Source organism: Pleuronectes platessa, chromosome 8 (assembly GCF_947347685.1).
Source record: "Pleuronectes platessa chromosome 8, fPlePla1.1, whole genome shotgun sequence".
Taxonomy (NCBI): domain Eukaryota; kingdom Metazoa; phylum Chordata; class Actinopteri; order Pleuronectiformes; family Pleuronectidae; genus Pleuronectes; species Pleuronectes platessa.
The window spans coordinates 18,156,112-18,184,086 of NC_070633.1; the positions used below are offsets into that span (position 1 = coordinate 18,156,112).

The 27,975-nt window shown below is 42.4% G+C and overlaps 3 protein-coding genes and 1 long non-coding RNA gene across 9 annotated transcripts in view; 1 reads left to right on the top strand and 3 right to left on the bottom strand.

Annotated features, from left to right (window-relative positions):
• LOC128446183 (protocadherin alpha-C2) overlaps positions 1 to 27,975 on the bottom strand; it is a 150,794-nt gene that overhangs the window by 105,420 nt on the left and 17,399 nt on the right. Inside the window, exons 1-2 of one of the 5 annotated variants that reach the window (XM_053429155.1) lie at positions 17,858 to 20,368; positions 6,106 to 6,198 (exon numbers count right to left, since the gene is read on the bottom strand). In XM_053429155.1, coding sequence (XP_053285130.1) covers positions 6,106 to 6,198; positions 17,858 to 20,215 — 2,451 coding nt within the window. In that variant the 5' untranslated portion in view covers positions 20,216 to 20,368. Of the gene's footprint in view, positions 1 to 6,105; positions 6,199 to 11,090; positions 13,804 to 17,857; positions 20,369 to 27,975 lie in introns of those variants that run through there. The other 4 variants (XM_053429156.1, XM_053429154.1, XM_053429164.1 and 1 more) reach the window with 4 other exon arrangements.
• On the bottom strand, positions 14,368 to 16,892 carry LOC128446189 (protocadherin alpha-6-like). The gene has a single exon (XM_053429172.1). It carries the CDS (start codon positions 16,741 to 16,743, stop codon positions 14,368 to 14,370), a length of 2,376 nt encoding a protein of 791 aa, XP_053285147.1. The 5' UTR covers positions 16,744 to 16,892.
• On the bottom strand, positions 21,099 to 23,859 carry LOC128446188 (protocadherin alpha-8-like). Its single transcript, XM_053429171.1, has one exon. It carries the CDS (start codon positions 23,677 to 23,679, stop codon positions 21,295 to 21,297), a length of 2,385 nt encoding a protein of 794 aa, XP_053285146.1. The 5' UTR covers positions 23,680 to 23,859; the 3' UTR covers positions 21,099 to 21,294.
• Positions 24,901 to 27,722, top strand: LOC128446191 (uncharacterized). Of its 2 annotated transcripts, XR_008339557.1 has the most exons (6): positions 24,901 to 25,030; positions 25,439 to 25,621; positions 26,242 to 26,328; positions 26,456 to 26,520; positions 27,089 to 27,236; positions 27,467 to 27,722. It is a non-coding gene; the product is annotated as an uncharacterized LOC128446191 (long non-coding RNA). The 2 variants fall into 2 exon arrangements; XR_008339556.1 differs by having other exon boundaries at positions 26,242 to 26,520.

The following is a 27,975-nucleotide window of genomic DNA, read 5'->3' on the forward strand; positions in this document are numbered from 1 at the left end:
GCTAAGCTCCTATCATCCAGCAGGGATTTGAAATGACCCATGAAGATAATGTGTGCAAAGGGTTTTCATTATGGCAATGTTACTGATAAAAGAAGTTCGCCTGGCTAACACCCTGGAGAGAGGCCCCAGTGCCTTGATTCAGCTGCAGCGGAGTGATTCTAAAACGAGAGGAGAAAGATCCAACCTACAGGATTCGTCCACATAACCTTGAGTCAATGAGCTGAGATGTGATGAAGCTGAGGGCTTATATAACCGAGCGGAGGGAAGGGGAAGAAGGTCAGAGCTGCTCAGAAAAATACCAGTCATAAGAGCGATAGAAGTGAGACGAAAAGGCAACTATGCAGATTTTCTAAAGTCGTTACTATGTGCCTTCATACAAAAGGTCACGAGTGCTAGATAAGCTCACAAATAAAATTGGTGTCTCCTTTTATCGCCACGAGAAAACAAAAAACAGGTTTGACCCATATAGCCAGTTCCCATCAAAGCCACACATGGCTCTGAACCAGTCTGGTCATGTTCTAGGACAGATAACAAGGAGCAGTGCCAGGGAGTCTCAGCCCACAGTCGTGAATTTAGCTCGCAGTGGAATTCTTGGCTCAATGACTCGGATTTTTCCCTGTTAGTGAAGAGGCAACAGGAAACAAATATGCATGCCCCTTGTATATTAAAGGTTCAATCCTGCACTTTTGTGTGAATGTATACCAATTTATTCCATGTCTAACACATGTCTGCATTTTCAACAAAGTGTCCCACTCATAAGTGTTGACTGCACATCCTTCATTTGGCTCATACAGTACAGAAAACAATGGTGCCTGTTTGACATTAAATTAACAAGACTCAAAGTTAAAGTTCACAACACATGTAAATGCTGCACCTCTGAGAATAGGTTTGTCTAACTTGTAACAGAGTAGAAACATTTCCCCATTTTGTTCATCCCCTCTCTGCCACTACACGTTCAACATACAGCAGAGCACAGACATGCACTATACGTTATTGATAAAATACAAGCTGCACTGCCGCAGTGTCAGAGTTTGCTGAGATTCACAAAACAACCTCCTGATTCACCAAAGCCAGGTCCTTAACAGTTTAGGGAGTGGAAGTGCTGATACAAACACACACACACACACACACACACACACACACACACACACACACACACACACACACACAAACACAAGGAGAGGTTTATGTGGCTCAACAACAAAACCTTGAGTATTTATATGCAACAAAAGTCAGTGTTATAGTCAAAAACAAAAATGTAATACTATGTAGCCTCTGCGGTTCAGTCAGAGACCCACTGTACACTAACAACTTGACAACCAAGAAAAAACATTAACTTGTGTAATGTAATCTGTAATATCTGTAATCTCACGAGAATTCTGAATCCACCCTCTATGGCTATATGTCAAAGGATGACAAAACCAAGCAAGAGACAAATTAGTTTTATATTGTGTTGTTGAAGAAAGACATATCTAACTATTATTGTCCAAGTAATATGCTGTGATGGCTGACACATTTTCAGGCTTGACACAATTATAAGAGTTGTTTCTTAAACTATTGTTTCAGTGGCAGGCCTGACCTGCTCCCTCTTTTTTACCCTTCAAGAAATATAACTGAGTGGTTTAAATATTACAGATGAACATTTTATTCATGACTGATAACCTGCCTCCACTGTTCAGCTTCATCAAAGTTTTAAATCCTGCTTCATTTCCACATTATGGTTGTTGATTTTTTCTGATTAGAAGCTGCAACAACAAGGATCAAAAGGGTGGGGGCTTATCTTAGAAATGTTTGAGTCACAATATGTGTTTTTAAAACCTAATTGACCTGATTGATCAAAGCTAAACAAGGCTTACAGGTGATAGAAATGAACAGAAAGGTGTTTGACATACGAGAGCAGTAAGAGGAACATAAAGATGGAGGCTAAAAGCACATGAATTTTGCACATTTGGAAGAAGCCCTCTGTGTCAGGCTTGGCTCAGAGGAGAAAGTTTGGTTTAGGATGGAAGATTAATCTCTGAAATCATTAACAAAGACCTGCCTTAAATGATAGCAGTAGTAGAGGACATGTGATTTGTGGTGCAGGGCTTTGATTGAATTGACTCACTGTGGGTGTGTCTTTGTTTCGATCTGAGAGGGAGCACACTCTCCTCATGCTCTGCTTCCTCCTTTTTTATTTTCTCCGCTGAATCTGGTTAAGGTTGTTTAGACACACAAGTATGTGCGACGTGTAGCTGTGTGTGAAGTGTGAACATAAATATAGAAGCAGTTTTCGTTGTACCGCACCGTGTGAGTAAATTAGATTACCATCACTGTCGCTGACCTCAATGTGAGTGGCGCCATCCTCCAACAAAGCTTGAGCAATAAGGGAGAGTGTGCCCCACTGACACACAACAGCACACATGCAGCATCGACAGCCACAACCCTACAGGCATGAGGCACGGCACCGCGGAGCCAAAGAGCATGTGGCAGAAAGAGAAGAGAGGGACCACAGAATTGACGGCAGCAGAAGATGGGGAGATAGAAAAAAGGGTGGTGTATGAAAGAGGAAACGAAGGACACACACATAAAAGCGGGAAAAGGAGGGCAAGACTGGGGTGGGGGAGGGGGAAACAGCAATCCAATATGGAGGGTGAGAATGGAGGAGACTGAGACGGAAGCTGCAAAAAACAGAGGAGGGAAAAGCAAGGGGCTGTGTAGAACAGAGCAGAGGCAGAACAGAACAGAGTGTACTGCGGGGAGTGGTATATTTTAGCATAACAGCAATATTGTACTATCTAGCAAATACTCATCAGGAGATGACATATCCCCTCTGCACCAACAAAACAAAAGAAAGAGCAGATCCTTAGGTGTTACCACAGTAACCTGAGGCTGTAATATTTCCTTCAGTTACATAGAAAAGCAGATTGATTCTAAAAGCTTCTTCTATCACTTCCCTAAAAACAAGATATTCAGCATTTTGCAGTTAAACATGCTTGAATATGTAGGACTAAAATGTATATATGGAAGTATAAACATATAAAATAAAATCTAACTATAACCTTCACAAAATGTAAAAATCTAATTATATGCTTTAAAGGTCTTTTTGTTGTTTGTACAAGGTTTGCCACTGAATACATGCTATTCAGTGGCAGTGATAAGAAGTTCATCCCTTTACAGCAGCACCATGTAAACAGACTGTTGTTCTTTCTGGAGCTTCAGGTGAAACTTTCAGAATTAAGACCCCCCATTGTGGCAAAGTCAAACTTGGTTATTACTGTAATACCGACAACAAATTAAACTCAGAATAACAAAAGGCACCCCTTCACTGTGTAAATAACATAATTATAAGTTTTTAAGGAAGAGTAAAAAATGTACGGTGAAGTAAAGCACATGTTTAGAAAGCTTTAAATAAAATGTGAGTAAACAGGTCAGAGAGATGGATCCTTAAACGGTTGCTAGTGAAAGTCAATAGAAGGACTAACTCTCTCAAATTGCTGAATTTACAGTTCACACAGTCTGCACTCTCCTGGTGGAGCAGCTGTGCCTCCTCTCTCCCCCTCTGACATTTTGCCTCTGCTCTCATACCCTCTCTCCCCATGACACTGAGTCCAGTTTAATGAGGAAACAAGGCTCTCACCCGCTTAACAAAGACAACACACACAGACACGTGAAACGAAGGTCGTTGAACTGTGCAATGCAAAACACAATTGCATGTATCTTCTGAGGCAGCCAAGCAGACTGACAAGCCCACTGGAGCAAGTAGCCACAACTCCACCACAGAGAGCATACAGTGGGGGAAATGCACAGGGTGTATATATGATAAACGTGCTGTATTTGTGACCTAGTTATGAGGAGTATTGGTAGATATCGTAAAAGATTTGTTGAATACAGACACACACAATGAGTAGATTTTTCAGTAGCCCAGAGAAACATCTACTCTGAATGGCACGAGTTGCAGTTCACCCTTGTCTCAACCATTTGCCCCCCCCCCCCCCCTCCAAATGATGCAGGCAAAAGCACCATGGCTTAGTAATTAAAGCTCCTTACAGTTCAGTAAAAGACACTCAACCAGCTCACAGTGCAACCAGAGAGAACTAATGATCCACCGACATCATCCTGCACTCTTAATGAGACACACTCATTTATAATCACATCAGTAACACTTTCTTTTCTGTGCATCTCGCTGTCCGGGCACAGCATCGCACTACTGCTAGAGCACATGATGCCTCACACACACATCAAAAATGCCTCCCATTAAATATTCAAACGTACAAGCAAAGGGGTAGTTATTGTTGGCAGAGCAAAGAGTAAAACTGGACAGAGGAGCTACAGCGATAGTGTGACCAGTCTCCACGCCACGCAGCCGAGCTGCTGCTCCACTCTGAATCCTGAACTGATCCTCTCTCGCCCTGGGTTCAGACCGCACACTGGTTTACTGCTTTGTATACACACACATTTGTCTGACAGTCGGTTCTTTAGGTGGGGAATCTAAGGTTGACCCAGTTGTTTGAGAGAAAAGATGATCCCCATCCTCTCAATTATCTAATTAGAAGCTCAACTACTGCCGACTTCAATATTGCTTCTATATCTGCACCATCTGCTGCCTGATTTTGTTGACATAATCTGTGTTTCCTTTTAAATAAACACCTTTTCATTAAATATCGTGAGATGTCTATAGATGAGTTATACAAAAGCCACTTCCCCTCCCCCCCATCTCTACTGCTCTCTCTATCCCTCCCTTCCTCCTTCATCCTCTTCCGCTGCTGTTGCTAAGACAGCTCAGTGCATGCTAGTCTGTGGAAACCAGTAGACGCCGAGAGGTGGGTCTCCCAGTGCGTTGCTATGGGCAACACACAGTGTTCGACACAGAATCAGCCACGAAGCATGTAGACCTTCACACATGTGATAAAATATGACCTATTTTTTGGTCGAACAGAAGTGATCAACTGCTCAGGAGCTAGAGTGTGTGCGTGTGTGTGTTTTTGTAAACCAATGCAGTTCACTGTCTGGTAATTTGATTGTTCAAAGCCAGTCAAATGAAAAAATATAACAAATATTATTGATCACTGTATTTGCAGTCCTGTGTGTGAAGGGCACAGTGTCCCAACCCCACCTGACTGGTAGTACATTGTGATTCACTGCACACCATCCGCAGGCTCTCTCTCCCCCTCTCCCTGTCATAGCTCCAGCCATTCATGGCCCACTGAATCACCTCCACTACATCAGCGAGCACAGACCTCAACTTACATCCTGAGACGGCCAGTCGCTCTCTTTGTTCACACGCGACTGGATAGGCAAAGGGGGGAAAATCTGAAACATGTCTGAGAGGATGAAATCGACACATACCACAATTCATGTGCTCTCAGTTATTTGAAGAAGCCTACATATTTTCTACTGAACAATCTGGATATTTAGCAACTGACAGAGCAGAGACATGGATATGTTAGGACAGGCCGTGACAGAAATTGTTGCACTTATGTATTTGCAAATAAGATAGAGAACAACACAGTGGCCACAGGAATACACAAAACTGAACATAAACCTCTCCTTCAAAGATCTGCTGAACTGAAGCTCATTACACAACCACACACAGTCTGAAATAGGCACATTCCATTCTAAATTATTAATAGTCACATCGGTCAGTGCACTGAACATGAAATTCCAGAAAGTCTTAAAATAGAAAGCAGACTGAGATGGAGAGGACAGAATACGTTTGATATTACTACATACAGTCACATTTCCTTAATTTAGGTAATTGATTAGTATTCGTTTACAGGAATACACTATATTAAAATAATACAATCCTTGATAACGTCTGTCATGATAAAAGGAGAAGTTCTGTCATTTGTTGATATTAGTTAGATTTTTAAATACATTAGGACACACCAGCTACACAACCACCTGTAATCCAACAACTACATTTTTAAAAGGACACACAACCCTCCTCATTTCGCTTGATTATTTGCATAATCACAAAAAAACAGTTTTTGCATAGAGTCAATTTGTATCCAGCTGTTCTGACTCGTTGTTCAGTATTATGGCACTTAAATCATTATGAACGGCATCTGATTTGTCAGTAACACTTTTACCAGAACACACCTGACGTAAAGGACTTTTTCTTACCTCTCCAGACATCCCCCTCCTGTCAGGCAGCATTAGTGTATTGGCACGGCTTCCTGGGCCTAGAGTAGATCCTATACTCATCCTGGATCCACTCTGAAAGAGTGAATGAAAATATTCTCAGAGCCAGCGACCTAAAAAAGCTATGTTATTGCCAAAACGTAATCCAAAAGTGTGTGAAGTCAACATTGCATAGAAATACCAAGCCAGCGAACTGAGCAAAATCTCACTCAATGAGACATTGTTGATGTTCTGCAGACAACAAGCACAGTCACCTCACAGTTTCAACATACATAATCTTACCTCTCCAGATGCCCCTCTCCTGTCAGGAAGCATTAGTGTATTGGCATGGCTTCCTGGGACTACAGTAGATCCTATACTCATCCTGGGTCCAACTAACATGTAGCGTTTGTCTCCAGATCTATACTGGATGCTGTGACACAGTGTCCCATCATAATTAGGCTCTGGCAGATATTTAGAAGTGTAGTCTGTGGCCTTGAGCACTGCATTGAAATTAGCACGATGACACTGACAAGAAAAAGAGCTGAAACTGAGCCCACAGTTATCATCAGGTAAAAAGTCACATTATTGTCCTCATCTGCTTTTGACGAACTTTTAGTGTTCTGATCTGTCCTGTATAGCGGTCCAAACCAAAGAGACTGTGGTCAGTAACTTCCTGCAGTGAAAACAGTAACCAGCCGTTATATCCTATATCAGCGTCATAGGCTCTGACCTTAGTCACCAAGTGTCCTGCGTTCACATTAGGGGGAATCTCCTCCACACCTTCAGCAGAACCGTTGGAGCTGACTGGATACAGGATGACTGGAGCGTTGTCGTTCTGATCCAGAATGAACACGTGCACAGTGACGTTGCTGCTCAGTGACGGAGTTCCAGAATCTGAGGCTACAACATGGAACTGGAAAGTTTTCACCGTTTCAAAGTCAAAACTTTTTAGCGCCATGATGTCTCCGTTTTCCGAGTTAATATTTAAAAACTGACTCACACTGTCTCCGCTGGTCTCCCGCTGAATGTGATAAGAAATCCGCGCGTTTTCACCAGAGTCTAGATCAGATGCCGTGACTGAAAAGATCGGTGCTACTATGTCATTATTTTCTCTAATATAAAATGTATACGGACTCAGTGAAAACTGTGGTACGTTATCGTTCTTATCTGATACGACAACAGTTATGGTCGTTTCAGATGAGAGTGGGGGCTCACCGGTGTCCTTTGCAACAAGTGTTAGTTCATATGAAAACTTTTCTTCCCTGTCGAGTCGGGACTTGGTCACTATGGCGTACATATTATCCTGCAGGGACGGAGAAATAGCGAAAGGAGCCTCTTCGCGTATAAAGCAAGACACTTTACCATTGAGGCCTGAATCCAAATCATTGACACTGATCAGAGCAACTGTTGTCCCGATACTGCAGTCCTCAGGAACTGATTTTGAAAATGACGTGAGCTCAATCTGTGGAGGATTACCATTAAGGTCGACTACTTTTATTACCACAGTTTTGTCAGTGGACAAAGGAATTGATCCTTTATCTGACGCTTGTATATCAATTTCATAGCTTTTCTTCACTTCAAAATCAATCACAATTTCTCCAGTCTCTGCGTCTATGGTAAATAGTTTCTGCACATTTAAGTCCACTTCTTTGCCAAATGAATAAACGATTTTGCTGTTCGCGCTCGCATCCGAATCTGTCGCATTAACCTGTACAACAAGCAGGGTAGCGTGGTCGGGTGTGCACATTTGCTTAGACATCTTATCCACTGCATTTACCAAACTGGCGTATGGCACGGAATCGCTCCACCGGGAGAGACGAGTACGGTAGCGCGCCAGTGGCTAAGCTACAAGACTCAGCTAAAGGCCGGCGCATGCTTCTGCGTTTTCACGGGCCCGCAAGCGCAGGAGCCCTTCCGGGCCCCTTACGTGCTTATGTAACTCTTCTTACGTGCTTACGTGCATCGCCCAATTTTTCTACCTATACGGCAAAGCTCCGCGAGCCTCACGCAGCCCGCAAGGGATGTGATTGGTCTGCTAACTACATCCTTTCCGGAGTCGCATTTCCGGTTTCGTGCCCCATAATACCGGCAGAAACAACGGAAGATTTAGAAGAACGAATATGGACCAAATAGAAGAGGGTTTGGCAGAAGAGATCCGAAAGTATGACCACTTGTATAACCCGCCATCGACTGGCGGATTTGTCCGCCAGAAAAAGGCTACGTTGTAAATAAACAATCGACGAAGAAAAAAGAAGGCGTCTCTAAGGTCGTCTTCGACAAAACACGATACTCCGCCTAGTGTTCTGGCGGGGAATTGCTTTGTAACATGCGCAACGGTTTGAAAAGCATGAATGATAACGAGTCCTTCAACACAGCTGCGTGAAAAGCCGCAGAAGCAGTTGCAGAAGCATGCGCCGGCCTTTAGGCTGACAATGTTCCCTCCCTCCGGGTTACAGAGACGCTGCCTTGGCCTGACACGGTGGGTGAGGCCCTGCCCCCTCATCGGCTACCAGCAGCCCCGTGTGTAAGGACGTTAAACCTGCTGTTCTGGCACCCCTGGAGATTGGGGCCTCTCTTCCGAAACTCTGGTTTTATACAGTTTTTTTATATCACAAGAAAACCGCATGAACTCAGCTGCAGTGCAAGCATCTGGGTACCTGATACAAAGACCAGGAGTGAGACAGACACTACCCGGCTCTGTCGACGGACCTACTCCTTGTTAACAAATACCATTTTTCTATACTCCACGCTCCACCTTCACAGCGCATGTAGAGAACACGTCCAGGGGGACGCCCATATTTTATAGTTACTTTTAAACCAGTCATATTGTGTTTAGATAGGTTTGTATGTGTTATTTTGCTGTTTTGTTTGTTTGTTTAAACGTGTTTTAAACCTTGACTTGTTTTAATCGTCTTTTTGTTGTGGTCAGGTGCTGTGGCCGGAGGCGGCGACCCAATTCCTGGTGGAGGGAGTTCTTCACGACCCGTGTTGTTTGGTGTGCTGTGTCACGGGTGGTTTGTTTTATTAATCCCTTTCCCCCTTCTGTTTGGTTCTCGTCGCCGCGGTAAGTCACAGCCCTGTCCAGTAGTTACATATTTTAACTCAAGTGTTTGGTTTGTTTTGTGTGTATTGTGTCTTGATTATATGCATTTTTGTTTATTAAAGTAGTTCATTATTGATTTAAACACGTCTCTTGCCCCAGTGATTCAAAAGAACCAGTGCTGTCGCACACCTTATCCATAGTTATGTTCCTGAGGTGAAACTCCTCAGGTGGCGTTGTGGCAACCATCATTACCCCGAGTTACCGCCTCGCTACACCTGGAACTGCAGCTTTTTACACTTATCGGCCTCATCGCTCAGCCTCGGCATCGGCGTCACGGTGGACTGTGTTCGCACGGCAGGTTCGAGTGTGTGGCACTCCCCACTCTCTTTTCCCCTCTCCCCTCGTGTCTCCTCCCATGTGAACACTGCCGCTGACGTTCTCCACGGCAGCACTAGGCTGTGAGTTAGCTCCTACTACAAGCTACGGATATTACGAAGCATCTCCCCTACCGACTGTTACAATAAGTGAAATGGACACTTCTGACTGACTGTACACAGTGAGGTGCGCGGCACAAACTCTACGGACAATTCCGTCGCGATATTTGGACTGCATGCCCACGGGGGTACAGTGCACTTGATTGACGTGTTGTAGTGGTAGGTGTTTGGTCTCTGTTCACTGATAATAGATCGAATATATACTGTATAAGTTGTATTTTGCTGCTACATGTGAAGGGTGATTATTATTATCATACTGTTGGGGATTTAGCACTCGTTACATTATTCCTTTGCAAACTGAGCTCCATCGCCAAATCAGTGCTGGGAATGATATGGCGCTGGTTTCTTCTTCAAGCCTTTTTAATGCCAAAAACAGGGTTGGACCTGGAGACGCTAAAGTGAGAGACACGATTTGCCAATATATCGACACCATGCGACCCACAACGTTATTGCAGCACTGTTCCTTCAAAATGTAGTAATATAAAATAACAATGCAGCAATGAAATCAATGGCCAAAGGAGACAAACAGTTTGTTGTTATGATAAAATAATTAGAAATAATTTCTATGAATCAAGGGACTTGAGTCACAGTTTCAGTTCCTTCTGAGATTGTTATTTCAAAGAATTCACGCTACCACACAGTCCTCAGGTCAAAACAGTTTTAAGAGAAGTGGCTGCTACTGGAAAAACTTTCAGCACCATGGATAGCGACACGTCTGGCTGCATTCAGACATATCAACTGAGGCTCCAGTGAAACCCAATGCCTGCATTCTTAAATGTTACGGAAAAAGGCTTTTACTGTGTCCAACTATCCAGCATTTAGAAAACAGGTCAATATGTGTATTCAAAACAACTTAAACATGTCAGCAATAGACAAGACACGGATGCATTAGGAATGATATACTAGTTCCAAAATAAATCTGTCCGGAGCATGTTAGTGTTTTAAATGTTCAACAACTGCTTTCAGCATATTCAAACATTGGCGTGACAATTTGCCATTTGAATTATTCGTCATTGGGGTAAAATACATCAATTATTCAAGCAGCATATTAAAAAATAGACAATTCCTCCAAAATATATGTGTCATTTCGTGTCAGCTTGTATCATGGTCTGTGCCCACGTTTATATCATTTTGAAAAATAAGAAGAAAATTGTGGCAAATGTCCATAAATTGTTGTTACTTCTCCTGGATCTCTTCAAGGATATAACAGCATTAAGGTCTGTGTTTCCCTTAATCAATGACCATTTTGAAACCAAATGCACAACCACCTGTGAACAATCAAGTAAACTCAGCAGGAGATCAAAAACACAAAAAGCCTCCCCATTCCCCTCCTGTTTCCGAAATCATTTTATGTCCAGCTGTTTGGAAAAGGTGCGTGATTTAGTATTTTTGGTAATTGTATATTTAGGAAGTGCATTTCTGCTCTGATAAAAATAACCATTTCTTACCTCTCCAGATATCCCTCTCCTGTCAGGCAGCATTAGTGTGTTGGCATGGCTTCCTGGGGCTATAGTAGATCCTATACTCATCCTGGGTCCAACTAACATGTAGCGTTTGTCTCCAGATCTGTACTGGATGCTGTGACACAGTGTCCCATCATAATTAGGCTCTGGCAGATATTTAGAAGTGTAGTCTGTGGACTTTGAGCACTGCATTGAAATCAGCACGATGATACTGACGAGAAAAAGAGCTGAAACTGAGCCCACAGTTATCATCAGGTAAAAAGTCACATTATTGTCCTCCTCTGCTTTTGTTGAGCTTTTAACATCAGAAGCTGCAAAAGCTTCTTTGGGCTCCACGACTTTGACGATGACAGTAGCTGTTGCTGAGAGTGACACGTTCCCATTGTCTTTGACCAGTATGAGCAGCTTGTGCTCAGCCTCGTCTGTCTCTGTGAATGAGCGAAGTGTTCTGATCTGTCCTGTATAGCGGTCCAAGCCAAAGAGACTGTGGTCAGTAACTTCCTGCAGTGAAAACAGTAACCAGCCGTTATATCCTATATCAGCGTCATAGGCTCTGACTTTAGTCACCAAGTGTCCTGCGTTCACATTGCGGGGAATCTCCTCCACACCTTCAGCAGAACCGTTGGAGCTGACTGGATACAGGATGACTGGAGCGTTGTCGTTCTGATCCAGAATGAACACGTTCACTGTGACGTTGCTGCTCAGTGACGGAGTTCCAGAATCTGACGCTACAACGTGGAACTGGAAAGTTTTCACCGTTTCAAAATCAAAACTTTTAAGAGCCATGATGTCTCCGCTCTCAGAGTTAATATTTAGAAATGAAGTCAGTTTATTATCTTTGCTTCCATCTCTGAGAATATGATAAGAAATATGTGCATTCTCATTCTCATCCGCATCAAAAGCTTTGACAGAAAACACAGAGGTGCCTGGATTGTTACTCTCTGTCACATAGAAAGTATAGGGGCTCAGTGAAAACTGTGGACTGTTGTCATTCACATCTGACACCACAACACTTATTGTCTTCTCAGACGATAATGGAGGTTGACCAGCGTCTTTTGCAGTTATGGTCAACTCATAATGTGACAGTTTCTCTCTGTCCAGAGGGGATTTGGTTACTAATGAATACATCTTATCTTGTAAAGATGGTGATAAAGTAAAAGGAACATTCTCACCGATCGAGCAAATAACTTTTCCATTAAGACCAGAGTCCAAGTCATTTACACTGATTAGAGCGACTGTAGTTCCAGGTCTGGAGTCTTCAGGGATGGAGCTCGAAAAAGAGGTGACCTCAATCTCAGGTGCATTGTCATTCACATCAACTATCTTGATAATGACACTTTTTTGAGTCGAAAGAGGAGCAAGACCTTTATCTGATGCTTGGATTTCAATTTCGTATTTATCCTTTTCCTCAAAGTTGATTAATCCTTTAACAGTTATTTCACCTGTCGATGGATTAATATCAAAAAGCTTTAACAATCTATGGCTCACACTGTTGCTGAACGAATAAACAACATCTCCATTTTGTCCTTCGTCTACATCAGTTGCATTAACTTGTATGACAATTGTTTCTACTGGAACATTTTCATTCAGCATCACAGAATAAACGTCCTGGGAGAAAACAGGAGCGTTATCATTCACATCTAAAACCTTTACCAGTATATTCATTTCACCGGATTTCGGAGGTTTTCCTCCATCCATGGCAGTCAGCACTAATGAATGACTTTCTGCTGCCTCCCTATCCAAAGATTTTTGCACAATTAAAATGGGTATTTTACCATCTTCTCCTTTATCTTTAACCTCCAGACGGAAGTGGTCGTTTGGGCTGAGTTTATACTGCTGAACAGAAAAATGACCACCGTCTGGATCTCGTGATGCTTTCAGGGGAATACGTACGCCGGGTAACACGGACTCTGAAATCTCCAACGTTTTTTCCTTCTCCAGAAAACTTGGAGAATGATCATTTATATCCAGCACCTCCACTCCCACATAGTGCACCTCCAGTGGGTTTTCTAAAACGGTTTTTAGATTGATTAAACACGTACTGCTCTGCGCGCACACCTCCTCTCTGTCGATCTTCCGGCTCACATACAGGATGCCATCGTTCTGATTTACATGGAAAAGAGGATCCGCGTTACTGGAAACAATGCGATACTTCCTCTCTCTCAGCGTGTTCTTATCTAATCCAAGATCTTTTGCGACGTTTCCAACCACAGTCCCTTCGTTAACCTCCTCAGAGATTGAATACCGCAACTGCGCCGTGGCCACGCTCCACAAAAGCACCGCAACCACGGAGCACATCCACCGTCCTCTCGCCCTTCTCGTCTCCCGTCCTCTTTGTTTCATGATCCCAAACAAAACTGTTCACGATTCCTCGCGGGATCAGTAATTGCATTGAAATTAATGCAATCAAGACATCCGATTTAGCCAATGGTCACTCTGTTTAAAAAATGGGGGAAAAAACTGGACAATATTTATAAGGCTATCGCAGAACACCGACTCCCGTCAGCGTCGGATTCAGTACGCTACAAAGAGGTGGGACCAAATAACAGTGACGACGAGCTAGGGTCGTTATTGTCTTAAAACACTGACACCATGCGATCAAACTGTTCACGACAAATACATTTCAGTTTTTTTTAACGAACGTGTTATTTCCCTTAAGCTTGACTCTGAGGTTCTGGACAAATACTACATCAGGCTAAAATACCAAGAAACGTTTTTTCTCCTCTAAATAAACGTGGAGGCATTAAATCCTCCAGAAATTATTTATCTGTGAGCATACATTTTAATTTGATTTATTTGTAAAAACATTGATTAATAATAAATGTGACCCTGAACATCTCTTGTATAGGTGCATTAGGGTAAAGCCTGTCAACACCAGGAAGTTAACTTCAGCAAAGCCACATGTATGACTTTAGAAAGCTCAAATCCCAGTGTGGTCTGAAAGAAAGTGCAACATGTTTGACAATTTGCGAACCGTGCAACTCACACCAATATGTTTTCACACAATGGAGGGAAAAGGCAGAGATAACAAAATATCGAATGGATAATAAGACAGCATTCACGTCAGTATCAACTTAGCTATATTTCCCTCTATGACAAAGAGCAAGAACAACATTATTAAACGTGCCACTGGAAGCAGTAGGGTTCCACTCAAACACCCTACTTAAACCAATTATATTTTGATGCCAAGCAAATGACACGTGAAAGGAAAAAATGAACGAACAAATTAATAAAATTCCCATCGGGAACAAGCTTGGTTTTCTCACAAAAAAAGTCTTACCTCTCCAGATATCCCTCTCCTGTCAGGCAGCATTAGTGTGTTGGCATGGCTTCCTGGGGCTATAGTAGATCCTATACTCATCCTGGGTCCAACTAACATGTAGCGTTTGTCTCCAGATCTGTACTGGATGCTGTGACACAGTGTCCCATCATAATTAGGCTCTGGTAGATATTTAGAAGTGTAGTCTGTGGACTTTGAGCACTGCATTGAAATCAGCACAATGATACTGACGAGAAAAAGAGCTGAAACTGAGCCCACAGTTATCATCAGGTAAAAAGTCACATAACTGTCCTCCTCTGCTTTTGTTGAGCTTTTCACATCAGAAGCTGCAAAAGCTTCTTTGGGCTCCACGACTTTGACGATGACAGTAGCTGTTGCTGAGAGTGACACGTTCCCATTGTCTTTGACCAGTATGAGCAGCTTGTGCTCAGCCTCGTCTGTCTCTGTGAATGAGCGAAGTGTTCTGATCTGTCCTGTATAGCGGTCCAAACCAAAGAGACTGTGGTCAGTAACTTCCTGCAGTGAAAACAGTAACCAGCCGTTATATCCTATATCAGCGTCATAGGCTCTGACTTTAGTCACCAAGTGTCCTGCGTTCACATTGCGGGGAATCTCCTCCACACCTTCAGCAGAACCGTTGGAGCTGACTGGATACAGGATGACTGGAGCGTTGTCGTTCTGATCCAGAATGAACACGTTCACTGTGACGTTGCTGCTCAGTGACGGAGTTCCAGAATCTGACGCAACAACGTGGAACTGGAAAGTTTTCACCGTTTCAAAATCAAAACTTTTAAGAGCCATGATGTCTCCGCTCTCAGAGTTAATATTTAGAAATGAAGTCAGTTTATTATCTTTGCTTCCATCTCTGAGAATCTGATAAGAAATATGTGCATTCTCATTCTCATCCGCATCAAAAGCTTTGACAGAAAACACAGAGGTGCCTGGATTGTTACTCTCCGTCACATAGAAAGTATAGGGGCTCAGTGAAAACTGTGGACTGTTGTCATTCACATCTGACACCACAACACTTATTGTCTTCTCAGACGATAATGGAGGTTGACCAGCGTCTTTTGCAGTTATGGTCAACTCATAATGTGATAGTTTCTCTCTGTCCAGAGGGGATTTGGTTACTAATGAATACATCTTATCTTGTAAAGATGGTGTTAAAGTAAAAGGAACATTCTCCCCGATGGAGCAAATAACTTTTCCATTAAGACCAGAGTCCAAGTCATTTACACTGATAAGAGCGACTGTAGTTCCAGGTCTGGAGTCTTCAGGAATGGAGCTCGAAAAAGAGGTGACCTCAATCTCAGGTGTGTTGTCATTCACATCAATTATCTTAATAATGACACTTTTTTGTGTGGCCAGAGGAGCAAGGCCTTTATCTGATGCTTGGATTTCAATTTCATATTTTTCCTTATCTTCATAGTCTATTAGACCTTTTACTGTTATTTCACCTGTTGATGGATTTATTTCGAAAAGCTTAAAGAACTTACGATTTACACTATTGCTAAATGAGTAAGCTACATCTCCGTTTGGTCCTTCATCTAAATCACTTGCATTCACTTGGAGGACCGTTGTGCCTACTGCAGCATTTTCATTGAGCATCACAGAATAAACGTCCTGAGAGAAGACAGGACCGTTATCATTTACATCTAAAACTTTTACTAGAATATTCATTTCACCGGATTTCGGAGGTTTTCCTCCATCCAGGGCAGTCAGCACTAATGAGTGCCTTTCCGCAAATTCCCTATCCAACGACTTTTGCACAATTAAAACAGGTATTTTACCATCTTCTCCTTTGTCTTTAACTTCTAAACGAAAGTGGTCATTGGAGCTGAGTTTATATTGTTGAACAGAAAAGGGTCCACCGTCTGGATCTCGCGCGGGTTGCAGCGGAATACGTACTCCGGGTAACACGGACTCGAACATCTCCAACGTTTTATCCTCATCTGGAAAACTGGGAGAATGATCATTTATATCCAGCACCTCCACTCCCACATAGTGCACCTCCAGTGGGTTTTCTAACACGGTTTTTAAATTCATTATACATGTGCTGGTCCGCTCGCACACCTCCTCTCTGTCAATCTTCCGGCTCACATACAGGATGCCATCGTTCTGATTTACATGGAAAAGAGGATCCGCGTTACTGGAAACAATGCGATACTTCCTCTCTCTCAGCGTATTCTTATCTAATCCAAGATCTTTTGCGACGTTTCCAACCACAGTCCCTTCGTTAACCTCCTCAGAGATTGAATACCGCAACTGCGCCGTGGCCACGCTCCACAAAAGCACCGCAACCAAGCAGCTGACCAAGCATCCATGCGCCCTTCCTGGCTCGCGTCTTCTTTGTTCCATGATCAAACGCGAAATCCTGCGTGTTCCTTCAAAACAACCGCTACGTCCCTTTAAAAACAGTATCCAACACGTCCCGATATGTAAATATGCATTATCTTCATATACGTGTAGAAATCAGGGAAGGTGCACAAGCACAGAAACGATCCTTTCAGCATCCAAGCGAGAACGTTATCAAGAGGCGGACTCGAAACAGCGATGATGACGAGCACGTTCAACGCGGACTTTTTACATTACACTGACACCATGCGTCCGTATTTCTCACTGTGGAAAACTGAGGGATGCAGGTTGTACAGTGAGTCAATCGTGGATTCATTTTTAGCACCGCCAAACCTTTGAAAACAATACTCAAACACTGGAACACAAAACCTTTTTAAAGTGTTACAGCAAAGAAACCATATTTCCAAAAATGGCACATATCTACGGTGAGCATTTGTTGACTTTCCTGTGAATTAAGACAATATATGATATACGTATCAGATAATAAAGCCGAACACTTTCAACACCATTCAGATGTGATATGCTGCTGTTCAGTAGGCCTGTATAATTTTAATGGCGTAATCTTCAGTTATTTCAAAGTTGAGTGGTGCTGGGTCAACTTTATCAAGCCTTTGAGCATTTGCACTCACACACTGCACTTGTCATTTTGCAGAATAGTAAAGCTTACTTTGTAATCACATGATGCTCATGTTGAGGTTCTGAGGAGGCACACAAATCAATCAGAAATAAATTAGCTTTCATTCCTTCCCCTGAAATGCAAATGGCTTACCGCGTATAAAATTGTAATATTTTAGAGACTGAAATCAGCATTATACAGTAAAAAGAAACGACACCACAGAGAAAAAGAGCAACAAGGATGGCCTCAGACAAAGCGCAGAATGTTAAACCCCGGCATGAGGTCACAATTTTTCTGAAAGAGTGAATGAAAATATTCTCAAAGCCAGAGACCTTAAAAAACTATATTATTGCCAAAACGTAATCCAAAAGGGTGTAAAGTCATCATTGCATAGAAAGACCAAGCAAGCGAATGAAGCAAAATCTCACTCAATGAGACATTTTTGACGTTCTGCAGACAAACAGCACAGTCACCTCACAGTTTCAAGATACGTAATCTTACCTCTCCAGATGTCCCTCTCCTGTCAGGCAGCATAAGTGTATTGGCATGGCTTCCTGGGGCTATAGTAGATCCTATACTCATCCTGGGTCCAACTAACATGTAGCGTTTGTCTCCAGATCTGTACTGGATGCTGTGACACAGTGTCCCATCATAATTAGGCTCTGGCAGATATTTAGAAGTGTAGTCTGTGGACTTTGAGCACTGCATTGAAATCAGCACGATGATACTGACGAGAAAAAGAGCTGAAACTGAGCCCACAGTTATCATCAGGTAAAAAGTCACGTTACTGTCCTCATCTGCTTTTGTTGAACTTTTAACATCAGAAGCTGCAAAAGCTTCTTTGGGCTCCACGACTTTGACGATGACAGTAGCTGTTGCTGAGAGTGACACGTTCCCATTGTCTTTGACCAGTATGAGCAGCTTGTGCTCAGCCTCGTCTGTCTCTGTGAATGAGCGAAGTGTTCTGATCTGTCCTGTATAGCGGTCCAAACCAAAGAGACTGTGGTCAGTAACTTCCTGCAGTGAAAACAGTAACCAGCCGTTATATCCTATATCAGCGTCATAGGCTCTGACTTTAGTCACCAAGTGTCCTGCGTTCACATTGCGGGGAATCTCCTCCACACCTTCAGCAGAACCGTTGGAGCTGACTGGATACAGGATGACTGGAGCGTTGTCGTTCTGATCCAGAATGAACACGTGCACTGTGACGTTGCTGCTCAGTGACGGAGTTCCTGAATCTGACGCAACAACGTGGAACTGGAAAGTTTTCACCGTTTCAAAGTCAAATCTTTTTAGAGCTGTGATGTCTCCATTCTCAGAGTTAATATTTAGAAATGAAGTCAGTTTATTATCTTCACTTCTATCTCTGAGAATATGATAAGAAATATGTGCATTCTCATTCTCATCAGCATCAAAAGCTTTGACAGAAAACACAGAGGTGCCTGGATTGTTACTCTCTGTCACATAGAAAGTATAGGGGCTCAGTGAAAACTGGGGACTGTTGTCATTCACATCTGACACCACAACACTTATTGTCTTCTCAGACGATAATGGAGGTTGACCAGCGTCTTTTGCAGTTATGGTCAACTCATAATGTGACTGTTTCTCTCTGTCCAGAGGGGATTTGGTTACTAATGAATACATCTTATCTTGTAAAGATGGTGATATAGTAAAAGGAACATTCTCAACTATGGAGCAAATAACTTTTCCATTAAGACCAGAGTCCAAGTCATTTACACTGATAAGAGCGACTGTAGTTCCAGGTCTGGAGTCTTCAGGGATAGAGCTTGAAAAAGAGGTGACCTCAATCTCAGGTGCGTTGTCATTCACATCAACTATCTTGATAATTACACTTTTTTGAGTCGATAGAGGAGCAAGACCTTTATCTGATGCTTGGATTTCAATTTCGTATTTATCCTTTTCCTCAAAGTTGATTAATCCTTTAACAGTTATTTCACCTGTCGATGGATTAATATCAAAAAGCTTTAACAATCTATGGCTCACACTTTTGCTAAATGAATAAACTACATCTCCATTTGGTCCCTCGTCTACATCAGTTGCATTAACTTGTATGACAATTGTGTCTACTGGAACGTTTTCATGTAGTATCACAGAATAAACGTCCTGGGAGAAAACAGGAGTGTTATCATTCACATCTAAAACCTTTACCAGTATATTCATTTCACCAGTTTTTGGAGGTTTTCCTCCATCCAGGGCAGTCAGCACTAATGAGTGACTTTCTGCTGCCTCCCTATCCAAAGATTTTTGCACAATTAAAATTGGTATTTTACCATCTTCTCCCTTATCCTTAACTTCCAGGCGGAAGTGATCGTTTGGGCTGAGTCTATATTGCTGAACAGAAAAATGACCGCCGTCTGGATCCCGTGATGCTGTCAAAGGAATACGTACTCCGGGTAACACGGACTCTGAAATATCTAGGGTCGTCTCCTTCTCTGGGAAACTGGGAGAATGATCATTTATATCCAGCACCTCCACTCCCACATAGTGCACCTCCAGTGGGTTTTCTAACACGGTTTTTAGATTGATTAAACACGTACTGATCTGCGCACACACCTCCTCTCTGTCAATCTTCCGGCTCACATACAGGATGCCATCGTTCTGATTTACGTGGAAAAGAGGATCTGCGTTACTGGAAACAATGCGATACTTCCTCTCTCTCAGCGTGTTCTTATCTAATCCAAGATCTTTTGCAACATTTCCAACCACAGTCCCTTCGTTTACCTCCTCAGAGATTGAATACCGTAATTGCGCCGACGCCACGCTCCACAAAAGCACCGCAACCAAGCAGCTGACCAGGCATCCATGCGCCCTTCCTTGTTCGCGTCTTCTTTGTTCCATGATCAAACGCGAAATCCTGCGTGTTCCTTCAAAACAACAGCTACGTCCCTTTAAAAACAGTATCCAACACGTCCCGATATGTAAATATGCATTATCTTCATATACGTGTAGAAATCCGGGAAGGTGCACAAGCACAGAAACGATCCTTTCAGCATCCAAGCGAGAACGTTATCAAGAGGCGGACTCGAAACAGCGATGATGACGAGCACGTTCAACGCGGACTTTTTACATTACACTGACACCATGCGTCCGTATTTCTCACTGTGGAAAACTGAGGCATGCAGGTTGTACAGTGAGTCAATCGTGGATTCATTGTAAGCACCGCCAAACCTTTGAAAACAATACTCAAACACTGGAACACAAAACCTTTTTTAAAGTGTTACAGCAAAGAAACCATATTTCCAAAAATGGCACATATCTACGGTGAGCATGTGTTTACTTTCGTGTGAATTAAGACAATATATGAAGTTAGTATCAGAGAATTAAGCCGAACACTTTCAACACCATTCAGATGTGACATGTTGCTGTTAAGTAGGCCTTTATAATTTTAATGGAGTAATCTTCACTTATTTCAAAGTTGAGAGGTGCTGGGTCGACTTTATCAAGCCGTTCACACTCACACACTGCACTTATTATTTTGCAGAATAGTAAAGCTTACTTTGTAATCACATGATGCTCATGTTGAGGTTCTGAGGAGGCACACAAATCATTCAGAAACAAATTAGCTTTCATTCCCTCCCCTGAGATGTAAATGGCTGACCTTGTGTAAAATTGTAATACTTTAAAGACTGAAATCAGCATTAAAGAGAAAAAAAATACAACAACAGAGCAAAAGAGCTACAAGGATGGCCTCAGAAAAATAGCAGAATGTTAAACCTCTGCATGAGGTCAGAATTTTTTTGAAAGAGTGAATGAAAATATTCTCAAAGCCAGAGACCTTAAAAAACTATATTATTGCCAAAACGTAATCCAAAAGGGTGTGAAGTCATCATTGCATAGAAAGACCAAGCAAGCGAATGAAGCAAAATCTCACTCAATGAGACATTTTTGACGTTCTGCAGACAAACAGCACAGTCACCTCACAGTTTCAAGATACGTAATCTTACCTCTCCAGATGTCCCTCTCCTGTCAGGCAGCATAAGTGTATTGGCATGGCTTCCTGGGGCTATAGTAGATCCTATACTCATCCTGGGTCCAACTAACATGTAGCGTTTGTCTCCAGATCTGTACTGGATGCTGTGACACAGTGTCCCATCATAATTAGGCTCTGGCAGATATTTAGAAGTGTAGTCTGTGGACTTTGAGCACTGCATTGAAATCAGCACGATGATACTAACGAGAAAAAGAGCTGAAACTGAGCCCACAGTTATCATCAGGTAAAAAGTCACATTATTGTCCTCCTCTGCTTTTGTTGAACTTTTCACATCAGAAGCTGCAAAAGCTTCTTTGGGCTCCACGACTTTGACGATGACAGTAGCTGTTGCTGAGAGTGACACGTTCCCATTGTCTTTGACCAGTATGAGCAGCTTGTGCTCAGCCTCGTCTGTCTCTGTGAATGAGCGAAGTGTTCTGATCTGTCCTGTATAGCGGTCCAAACCAAAGAGACTGTGGTCAGTAACTTCTTGCAGTGAAAACAGTAACCAGCCGTTATATCCTATATCAGCGTCATAGGCTCTGACTTTAGTCACCAAGTGTCCTGCGTTCACATTGCGGGGAATCTCCTCCACACCTTCAGCAGAACCGTTGGAGCTGACTGGATACAGGATGACTGGAGCGTTGTCGTTCTGATCCAGAATGAACACGTTCACTGTGACGTTGCTACTCAGTGAGGGAGTTCCAGAGTCGGACGCAACAACGTGGAACTGGAAAGTTTTCACCGTTTCAAAGTCAAAACTTTTAAGAGCCATTATGTCTCCGTTCTCAGAGTTAATGTTTAGAAATGAAGTCAGTTTATTATCTTTGCTTCCATCTCTGAGAATGTGATAAGAAATATGTGCATTTTCATTCTCATCAGCATCAAAAGCTTTGACAGAAAACACAGAGGTGCCTGGATTGTTACTCTCTGTCACATAGAAAGTATAGGGGCTCAGTGAAAACTGTGGACTGTTGTCATTCACATCTGACACCACAACACTTATTGTCTTCTCAGACGATAATGGAGGTTGACCAGCGTCTTTTGCAGTTATGGTCAACTCATAATGTGACAGTTTCTCTCTGTCCAGAGGGGATTTGGTTACTAATGAATACATTTTATCTTGTAAAGATGGTGTTAAAGTAAAAGGAACATTCTCAACTATGGAGCAAATAACTTTTCCATTAAGACCAGAGTCCAAGTCATTTACACTGATAAGAGCAACTGTAGTTCCAGGTCTGGAGTCTTCAGGGATGGAGCTTGAAAGTGAGGTGACCTCAATCTCAGGTGTGTTGTCATTCACATCAGCTATTTTGATAATGACGCTTTTTTCTGTAGCCAGTGGAGCAAGACCTTTATCTGATGCTTGAATTTCAATGTCATACTTGTCTTTGTCCTCATAATCAATTAAACCTTTCACAATAATTTCGCCTGTTGAGGGATTTATATCAAACAGTTTCAATAACTTCTGATTGATACTGTTGGTAAACGAGTAAACAACTTCACCGTTTGGTCCTTCATCTTTGTCAGTTGCATTTACTTGAATGACTGTTGTGCCTACTGGCGCATTTTCATTGAGCATAACAGAATAAACATCTTTAGTGAAAACAGGAGCGTTATCATTTATATCTAAAACATTTACTAGAATATTCATTTCACCAGATTTCGGGGGTTTACCTCCGTCCAGCGCAGTCAGTAATAAGGAATGGCTTCCTGCAGTTTCCCTGTCCAAAGATTTTTGAATTACTAATATTGGTATTTTACCATCGTCTCCTTTATCCTTAACTTCCAAACGGAAATTATCATTGTCTGTAAGTTTATATTGTTGTACGGTAAAATGACCACTGTCTGAATCACGCGATGCTTTTAGCTGAATACGTACTCCGGGTAACACAGACTCTGAAATCTCTAACGTTGTCTCCGTCTCTGGAAAACTGGGAGAATGATCATTTATATCCAGCACCTCCACTCCCACATAGTGCACCTCCAGTGGGTTTTCTAACACGGTTTTTAGATTGATTAAACACATACTGATCTGCGCACACACCTCCTCTCTGTCAATCTTCCGGCTCACATACAGGATGCCATCGTTTTGATTTACATGGAAAAGAGGATCCGCGTTACTGGAAACAATGCGATACTTCCTCTCTCTCAGCGTGCTCTTATCTAATCCAAGATCTTTTGCGACGTTTCCAACCACAGTTCCTTCTTTTACCTCCTCGGGGACAGAATATCGTATTTGCGCCGCGGCCACGCTCCACAAAAGCACCGCAACCAAGCAGCTGACCAGGCATCCATGCGCCGTTCGCCCGTCGCGTCTTCTTTGTTCCATCGTTACACGCGTATCCGTCAACAATCCGTCAACAATCCGTCAAACAAACGATCACTTCCTTAAACTGGCAACATCCAACTCTTCGACGTGTGAAAATGTTCATCCTCTTCCAACAACGACAGACATGATGGGGAACAGTTTTGAAAAAGGCAGCGGTAGGCTCAGACACGACTGCATCGGCTGGAGGACTCCCGAAAGAGGTGGAACCGGAGCGACACGATGAAGAGCTCAGAGCTCGTAGGCACCTTTTTGATGTAACACTGACACCATGCGATATAAATTCTCGCAGCAAAAATCCAGAGCCACCGGTACTACAGCCTAATTGCATATGTGTGCAGTGCAGTTGTTTCCAGATAGAGGTCGTTTTAGGTATTTGTAGTGGCTGCTTTATGACGGCACAGCAGATCCATCTAATAAAGATGTAGATGGAAGCCTCCTCAAATGTTTAGAGGAGTCTAGATAACACCTACAAATATATTTATATATTGACATCAAGTGGTATGATTTAAAATAGTACGTTACAGTCAGAAAGACGTTTGACAGTTTATGACCACTGTGGGTAATCTAAGCTTTCACATTCAGCACCATGGTCAGCGACCAAACCAACTGAATTTAGGTCTGTCCACCCAACCCAGTCTCATCAGAAAATGTTCAATGGCAACGTTGGTCCACTTGGACCGACGTTACCATCTCACAATCTGAGAGGCCAGATTGTGAGATGGTAACATTTAGTCCTCCCATTGTTTTGCATTGGCGTGTTCTCACGTCACGTGACTCTCAAGCTCCCGTCTGCGGAGAGGAAAACATGGCGGAGATTCCTTGTCTTTTCAGATAAAAATATAATTTTGTAACTTAGTTTGGGCATAAAAATACATTCTGACACCATTTCTAGCGAGAAATGTGGTCTTTGCTTCCACAGTCTTCAGCCAGTTCGTGCTTATGATAAATATTTTAATAGTTATCACGCATGTTTTTATCGTTGCTATGATGGTTGCCATGGCACCACGGGCGCAGCTTGGTGTTTAAATCACAGTCCCTGCGTGGTGTCCTTCAGTGATCGTGAATGTTATTCATGTTATATAATAGTAATATTTGAGGCTAGATTACATCTCTAATGAGAAGGATCATGCGAGTCTGTTTATACCGAGGCCGGCCCGAGTGCGCGACCGGCCCGAGTCCGCGAGCCGAGCGGCCCGAGCGGCCCGAGCGCGCGAGCGGCCCGAGCGCGCGAGCGGACATGACGTGTGGCTGTCGTAAAAACCCTATTTGTAAACAACCAGCCCTTTAACTCGGGGCTGCGTCATAAACACGGCGCGCTTGGAAGACCACGATGTCATCTTCCTTCTGTCAGGTAAGTAGTTTATTGTTTTTAAAGATCGTTACGATCTAGGTTTACAGTCCGAGTGCGGAGAGAGTCCGTCAATCCACACTATGGACGCTGTTCATCAGCTAATACGCCATTGTTAGCCACATGCTTCAGCCCACGGTAGCCTGTGCTACCTGGGAGGTGAATACATGGTTGTTGAAAGCAGTTCAAGACGCTTAGCTCATCATTGAGGGACGCTACAATATAAATATAAACATGAATTTGATTTATGAATGCTTTAGATTAATAAGGAGTGTATTTGTCTACCATTACTCCACAATATCAGGTCAATTTGGTTTAATGTATAGTATGCACTATGACAATAATGTTTCCATGTTATGGAGTTGCGATTCATTTTATAAAACAATTGCTATGTTCTGTTTTTTAATCAAGGAGGATCCAAGTGAAGCTACAGGAGTTTCATTAACGTCAACAACTTGGACCAAACAGTTTGTTTTGCTTGATGAAGAGCAGGAAGGGCAGCCTGGAGAGAAAGAGAAGCCGGGTTGAGCCCACTACCATCATCCACGTACCACGAGGAAGATGAGGGAGAGAAATGATCCTACCATTAAAGAGGTACTTTTAAGTTACATACCAGAAAAAACATTTTATATAATTTGCCAAATATACATTTTTATTAAATCCCCAAAGTACACTTGCTGAAATACAAGTTAATATCACACTGAAAGAATTTTGATCAATCATGCTTCCCTGCTGTGATTGTTTAACTAGGAAAACAACTTTTTCCACAGGAAGGCAAGTAAATTTAAGGAATACATGTGCAAAGTTTTCCTCTGTTATGTATAATGATGACCCCCATCAAACATAATGTTAGCAATATTTACACCTTTTAATTTATACTGATTATTTCTGTCTACATGTGTGAATTTGCCTTCATTAGTTTCAGAAAAGAGCGATGATGTATCAATCAGTGGGCGGCAGCACGAGACTCCGCAAAGTAGTCTGTAAGCAAAGCAGACGAAGGCATCGAGGTTGCGGCCTGCCATCATTGTTATTTTTGCTTAAGGGACTGAATATGTTTCATGCAGAAATATTAGCATTTCCCTTATATCTACCAAAACTGCTTGTTTCACAGACTGCAGTTTTGTTTTGATCCGATGTGGTGTGCAAATACAACCGTATCAGCAATGGGTTGTGGGGCATTAACATTTGTAACTCTAATTTTGTTTTGACAGACTGTGAAAAGAACGTTGAGAACATCACCACTCTACAGGAAGACACAGTCCAGTAATGGGTGTCAGAAGTTCAGTAGTGAACGACAGGTACTGTGGGAAAATGTGTGTCATTGTTGTACAATGTCCTTTGACTCTGTTTAAACAAGGTCAACACAAAAAGGTTTGATTGTAAACTGATATCGGTATGAATTCATGTTATTCTCCTCGTCAAAAGAAACAAACAATCCAAATTACCTGCAGAAAGCCCTTGATGGACGCTTCAGCTGCATCGTCAGACTGGTGAGACAGCAAGATGCCAACTTTAATGCCAATTTATTTGTGTAACATTCTGTGACCAAATGTATAGATAACTTTTTGTAGATTGTAAAAATAGATAACCCATTTATTACAAAAAAACTACACTAGAATTATCGCACTGCGTTGTATGACTCCGCTAACCAGAGCAGTGTCCGTCTACATATTTCTACATATTTTCTCTCATATAAATGACACTGTATCTCTTGACAACTGAAACCATAAGATGAGGTCAGTGTGGCCTTGACCTTTTTACTTTAAGACAAATACAAAGTTAGACAATCCGAAAACATGCAGTTATGCCTCCGGCGACTCGCTATTGCAGAGGCATTAAAACCGTAGTGTAGTAGATTGGATTTTATTGGTGTTACATTGGACATCTTGTATGGGTACACCAAAAAATATATTTGGTTTCACATTCTAGATGGCAATAAGCAGAGTCATCAACTCAGGAAAAATATTTCTGTAGAAAAGAAAGCCTTGTATGTGTGTATGTATACATACACACAAACGCACAATTGAGACGTTTTTGTCTTTTATCATATATTCTCAGGCAGTACTGATGCATTTACTGAGAGGGGACGTGAGGGCCTACTCTGCGTGCTCAGAGTTCAAGCCCAGCAGGCTGCAGCGGGCCTGACATATTCTGGAACAGCAGCACAGTCTTTGGATGACTCCTCTGAAGATGAAAACATGGCGAGGTACTTCTCCACTGATGAAGAACTGTGAGGGCTGTGATTAGCTACACTCTCTTGCTACAATGCTACTCATGCTACTCCCTGGCAGCCTTAGGAAGGCATTAGCTTGCTGTGTGGTAGCTGTTAGCTTCAGCATTTTTAGTTTTTAGTGGCCTGTCTGACGTTTATGTTAAAAAAAAATCAGAGGGAACCATCTTCATAATTTAACACTATGGTTTGTTTGTGTCCTTCAGTTCTTCTCAAGAGAAGCAGTACAGGTGTGCCTCAGCTCCACGGTCCCTCCTGCAGCCTCCGCTCCTGATGCTAACCTCATGTCTCCATCACACCAAGCAGCAGACCTGGATTGACAGACCTTTCTCCAGAGCTGCCCCCTCCCTCTGAAACCCCCCTCTCCAAAACACTATTTGTGTAGTTTTTAAAGTATTTTTTGCATGAGAATTGTTGATCATAACATTTCCAGCAGATGCCTTAATATAATGTTTGTGCACAATAAATGACATTGATCATAACATAATGGTATTTCCTTGCACTTCTACACCATGATATTGTCAGATAAGATGCTGATTACATTAAAGCAGTGAATGCTCTGCTTTAAGCAACATAAACACACAATGATTCAATGGATCTGAAGTAGAATGGGCACATTACATTCTGTAGAGAATGCCTCAGTTATGGAAGTCAGAAAATAACTTTCTTTATCTGAGGTTCCAGCCATTTATAGTCACAGCAAAGCACACAGGTC